We start from the raw sequence: 6,000 nt of genomic DNA on the forward strand, positions 1-6,000 counted from the left end.
CTAAGTAAAATTTTGCATTTTACAGTTTTTAATTAATAGTGTAGTGTGTGTGTGTGTGTGTGTGTGTGTGTGTGTGTGTGTGTGTGTGTGTGTGTGTGTGTGTGTGTGTGTGTGTGTGTGTGTGTGTGTGTGTGTGCGTGTGTGTGTGTGTGTGTGTGCGCGCGCGTGTGTGTGTGTGTGTGTGTGTGTGTGTGTGTGTGTGTGTGTGTGTGTGTGTGTGTGTGTGTGTGTGTGTGGATTAAGTAAAATTTTTTACTAAAAAAGTTTTAGTTACAATTCGTTTCGAACTATTCAAAGTGTAGTATGTTTTATTAGTGTGGAGCTGTGAACACTTGATTTTTATTTGATTCTTCAGGGAAAAAAAATGTAAGTAATCATCAGAATTATATTTTAAAACTCTTATTATTATTATCTAGCTTTCGTTTTTAATTTTGATTGAAATTTTACAGAATAAAAAAAAATGGGCAACGTGATCAACTCATGTTACATCCCTGATGAGTGGATCGGAAGCCACTCACACTTTCTTATTTTTGAGGAAGTAGATCGTAAGGTCGAGATGTGTATGAAAAATGAGCATACGGTCATCAAGTCTGAGTGATTTTGGGACCACATCTTCACCATTGGCGGTGACACTTTGACCCGGTTAACTTGGACTGATAGTCATTGGTGGTTCAAGTTAACCCATGATGCTGTGGAGGAGCCATCAGCATCGAATTACACGCTAATTGAAGAGCGCGCAATAGATTTTTTCAAAAATCAAGCGATGTTGGGCTCGCCGACAGCTGTACCACCTCCATCGCTGGTCAACACGCTGATGGAGTCAACCGGGTGGTACGATGTGGATGAGTCAATGGACATATTCATCGATGATGTGCTGAATGATCAGCTTGACATCGATGAACTGCTGGAAGAAGCCGAGCAGCAGCAGGATCAGGAGCAGCAGCAGTGCCGACAACAGCCAGCAGCTCCATTGACTTATGAGGGTAAGCCCCTCTGGCATACCCGCAAACAACCACCATCACCGGAGATTTCAGCCAGTGAATCTGAGTCGACATCGATTTATGATGGTATTATTATTATTATTATCATCATTATAATTATTATCATTATTAATTGAAAAGTATTTATTTATCTCATTTGTTTGTTTTTTATTTAGCTGAAGCTGAATCATTGTCGGCGTTGGAGCATATACGTCAGCAGCAGTCGATGGAGATTGAAAGGATCCAACAACTTCAGCAGCAGTAGCTTCAGATGGAGCAGCAGCAGCTTTAGATTCAAGAGCAACAGGTGGAGCTTCAGCGACGTCAGGAGCGTCAACAGTCGCTGGAAGCTCAAGTAAGACGCTTCAGAATGCTGCAGGACCACGATGCTGAAGTGTTCGTGGAGCAAAGCCAGGCAATAGATTACTGGCAGCTCTAATTCCACCAACTGGAGCGAAACTGTCGAGTGCTGCTGACTCAGTTAAATAGGGAAGCGTGTGACGTCGATATGGAAGCTGAATCCAACTGACCATTGTGATTACGATTATTATTATTATTATTATTATTATTATTATGAGTATTGTAAGCGTGTATTACATTTTATATATGATTTAAATAAACACAAATTTTTTATTGATATTTTTATTATTATTATTATTATTATTATTATTATTATTATTATTATTATTACTATTTTTATTATAATTAGTATTATTATTATTTTATTATTATTATTATAATTATAATTATTATTATTATTATATTTTAATAAAGGAAAATTTTTTTTCACAAATATATATTTGTATTTATTTTTTAATTTTTATATTATTATTATTATCTTTTAAATCATAATCTACATAATAATAATTATTGTTATTATCAATTTAATAATAATTTAGTTTGGAAATGGCGAACTATTTATGAATAAATTAAGACGTTTTGAGTACATTATAATTGGAATTTATTTTTTATTCTAAACATGTACATATTATCATTATTAATATTATTAGTTTGTGACATTAGTTCTGCTCTTTTACAAAGAATTCAAATTTATTGTATTTCCCACCAAGATATCTAATAAATAAGTTTTGTTCTTCAACAATTTGATTTAATGATCCCTGGCGGTTTTGAATCACGGTGGAAACACGGTGGTAACACGGTGGATCCACGGTGGGTTTGTGCCATTTTATCACCGTGTAAACACGGTGATTCCACGGTGATTTCACGGTGGTTCAACGGCGATTCCACGGTGATTACAAGGTGGTTCAACGGCGATTCCATGGTGGTTCCACGGTGGTTATACGGTGGTTACACGGTAATTCCACGGTGGTTCTACGGTGATTCCACGGTGTACTCACCGTGATTCTACTGTGTACCCACAGTGATTCTACGGTGTTCCCACGGTGATTCCACGCTGCACCCACCGTGTTTTTACAACTGATTGAGGAAAGGAGGCTTATTACGGATAGACTTATGACGGGTAGCCGACTGTAAATAAATTGAAAAAATTTTCAAATATAAATTTATTTAACTTTTTTTTATTGTTTTCGAACATCGTATTATTATATAATATTAAAGTTATTAGAGCTTTAATGATGTTCGAATTTTCAGGGTTAGTGATAGACAAAGTGCACAAGCCGTATCAAGTTCACTGTTGTTACCGGTGTAGTGGTGAACTCCAATTTTGGCAAGTACGGCACAATACTTGATCTCAAATTTTCTAAAAAAAAAAAAAAAAAATGACACAGTTAATATATTTGCTAACTTTATCAAGTAAATTTTTAATGAATTATATTATTCATCAATCGAAAATTTCTTATTTAAAAAAAAAGAAACAAATTTAATACTAATAAAAATGCATACGTATAATTTTTCAACATCTTCGCATGCATATTTTTAAATGAAATTGTAATTTATTTTACAAAGAAAAAGAAAATTCTTGGTGCAAGAATAATTTTTTTTTATGGAATGAAAACCAACATTAAATAAGAAAATTGTTGTTTTCAATATATAGTACTAAAAATTTCCGTCAGTAAGTTAAAATTTCCTCGAGGCAAATAAAAAATGGTAAGTTAAAAAATCATTTTTTTCCGTGTATGAACAAAAAAAAAACTTGGCATTGGTTGGCCTTGCGGGCCAGCCCCAAAACTTTTCGTGGTTTTAGAGCTACGAAACCTCGTTAATATTGTGAATACATTTTCGAGCTCTTCGAGCTCGTAAACACTCTGCACTGCAATTGTTTTCTATTAACTTTTGAAGCACACACAAGTTAAAGTTATATGTTTAAGTTTGGAAATTTATAATTATTAAATTATCAAAAATAATAAATTAACTAGACATTCTTAAATTTTTTTTCACGATTATCTTCAATAAAATAAGCGTATTCAGGCAGAAATCAATGTTCATGACCAAAATAAGGATTAAATTGAGCTTTCAGTCAGATTCAAGGTAATATATAAGATATCCTAGAAAAATGTTAAAACGCTGTTTCTTCAATTTTCCCGATGATAAAATTATTTAAACTAAAGAACGAGTTGCGTTACATTTCGTGGTGATCGAAAGAAACTATGAAGATGAAAAGCTAGTATGATTTTTTGACCATTTGGTAAAATATAGTTTGTTATCCGGGAAAAACGAGATAAATTGTTATTTTTTTTATTTGCCGACGCCTATATCTTTTGAACTAATCAACCGATTTTAATGTTCAATGCGTCGATCGACACGTTTTACTTACTTTCAAAGTTGACTAAATTTTGGAATCGATCGGATAACTCACCTCAAAGATAATCGAAAAAAGCGCTTTTCACCATTTTTTTCTCCAACGATTTCTCTCGAAGAAATTAACCGATTGAGACAGTTAAGGCGACAATCGACGCGCCTTATTGAGTTAAAGAGCTGCTTAGATTTTGAAGTCTATCGTACAAGTCGTTTCTGAGAAATAAAAAAAAAATTTTTTAATTGTTTTTTTCGTAATTCGCCAATATTTTCGAGTCTATTTGATTAAATAATCTGAATTTTTCCATCATTTTGGGATGATTTTTTCAACTTCCTGCGGCACTCTTTGAAACAATCGCTTAACCAGGACTTTAAATAAATCGAAATATCATCCGAAGATCCAGGAGCATATTTTATTTCTTTTCTACTTTGTAAATGCAGGCAAAGTTCTGAAAAATTGAAAATAATTTAATTGTAATGAGATTTTTAAATAATGCAATCACATACATATTTATTACGGTGTCCCTTATTTTCAAAATTAGATTTTTTTACTTGGCCATGATTTAAATTATTTATTTGTTACCTAAAAGTAATGATAAAAATTTATTAATGAAATTTATTCCAATGTGTTTAATCTTGTCTAAGTAATGATTCTATCCCATTTAAGTATAATGATAAAAATTTTATTGCTTACTTAAAAATAAGTGTACAGCTATAATTAATACACGCTGTTGTACGAAATTTATCGCTCTTAAAAAAAAGTTCCTCACGGGTTTTTCGTATATCCAACCATTTAAGTGATATCAAAGCTCAAAGTTTAATGTATTTAAGAAATAATATTTATCGTTTAAAATTCTATAACTCTTCAGCAAAGAAATGAATACTTACGCACTGTACATTATTTTACCTCAAATTCACTGCTCTACAAGAAATGTCTCTTATTTTTTTTTAATAAACCTGACCGTTTAAGAGATATGTAAGCTTGAAGTTCAAAGATAATTTTCGCAAAAGAACTTAAAATTATGCTCTAATGATACAAAAAATTCTTCTTATTTCGAAAATAAACATCTCCTAAACCGTTCATTAAAAAAACACAAAAGATCTTTTTTGTAAAACAGTGGATTTCTGACAAAATAATGGATAGTGTGTAAGTATTCATTTCTTTACTGAAGACTTATAGAATTTTATACGATAAATACGATAAAAAACGCTCTTTGATATCTAGTTATTAAGAAAATTTTCATATCATTACCGCAGATATATCTTGTACTCACCGTAAGCAGACCGTGTAATCACCTCAGATACACCGTGTAGTCACTATGTAACCGCCATGAATATACCGCGTAATCATGGTGATAATACTATGAAATTACAGTGGGTACACCGTGGAATTGCGATGGAAATACCGTGAAATCACAGTGAGTACACCGTGGAATCACGGCGGGTATGCCGCGGAATCACCGTGTAATTGCCGTGGAATCACCGTGGAATTACCGTGGAATCACCACGTAATCACCGTGGAATTACCGTTGAATCACAGTGTAACCACCGTGGAATCACCGTGTAACCACCGTGGAATCGCCGTGTAACCACCGTGGAATTACCGTGTAACCACCGTGGAATCACCGTGTTTACACGGTGATAAAATGGCACAAACCCACCGTGAAACCACCGTGGATCCACCGTGATTCCACCGTGTTTCCACCTCAACCGTGTTTTCACGGTGTTTCCACCGTGATTCAATTCCGCCAGGGATGGTAAAAGTGTTGAATCGTCTCGAATGGCTGTAGTAGCACGTTTTGGCAGATAAACAGAAAACTGATTGTCCAGCGATGCCACAGTGCTGTCACCAAATTTTGTGTTAATCAGTTTCAATTTAGTGACCAGGTATTCGCCATCGACATTTAATTCAGCCATTTGCTTTTTAGGTAAGATGTCTTTCAAGGTTGTGGTTCCATTAGTTTTTGTGAAATCCATTTTGCCGACTGTCGAAATTTAAAACATTTTCAATAATATCATAATTCGAATTAGAAAAATAAATAGATAATACTTACGAATAAAATTTTTTTCTCCAAACTGCTTTGAACAACACATAAGCACTTTAACAGAAGGTTTTTAATAACTATTACGGGTTCACTGAGATATATTTTTATGCTTAACTTTACACACTACTACTTTTGAGAACAGTTGAGAGCTGGTGAAGAACTGTAAAGACTCGGAACGAAAATACTCTTTATAATACAAACCCCACTACGATTTTGGTGGAAAAATGGGAGAAAAATAGATAAATATCAGATAAAAGTGT

General features: G+C 33.6%; 1 protein-coding gene across 1 annotated transcript; it reads left to right on the forward strand.

Moving 5' to 3' along the window:
* Positions 1 to 819: 819 nt before the first annotated feature.
* On the forward strand, positions 820 to 1,536 carry LOC106693406 (putative mediator of RNA polymerase II transcription subunit 12). The gene is made up of 2 exons (XM_053738472.1): positions 820 to 1,067; positions 1,157 to 1,536. The coding sequence occupies exons 1-2, from the start codon at positions 851 to 853 to the stop codon at positions 1,243 to 1,245; spliced, it is 306 nt and encodes a 101-aa protein (XP_053594447.1). The 5' UTR covers positions 820 to 850; the 3' UTR covers positions 1,246 to 1,536.
* The last annotated feature ends 4,464 nt before the right edge of the window (positions 1,537 to 6,000 follow it).

This window comes from Microplitis demolitor, chromosome 4 (assembly GCF_026212275.2).
Source record: "Microplitis demolitor isolate Queensland-Clemson2020A chromosome 4, iyMicDemo2.1a, whole genome shotgun sequence".
NCBI classification, from domain to species: domain Eukaryota; kingdom Metazoa; phylum Arthropoda; class Insecta; order Hymenoptera; family Braconidae; genus Microplitis; species Microplitis demolitor.

Excerpts from the sequence above, each read along its gene's own strand:
- LOC106693406 (XM_053738472.1), top strand. The coding sequence starts at position 851 with ATGGACATATTCATCGATGATGTGCTGAATGATCAGCTTGACATCGAT. Across the intron at positions 1,068-1,156 it reads GTCGACATCGATTTATGATG|CTGAAGCTGAATCATTGTCG; the intron begins GTATTATTATTA and ends TTTTTTATTTAG.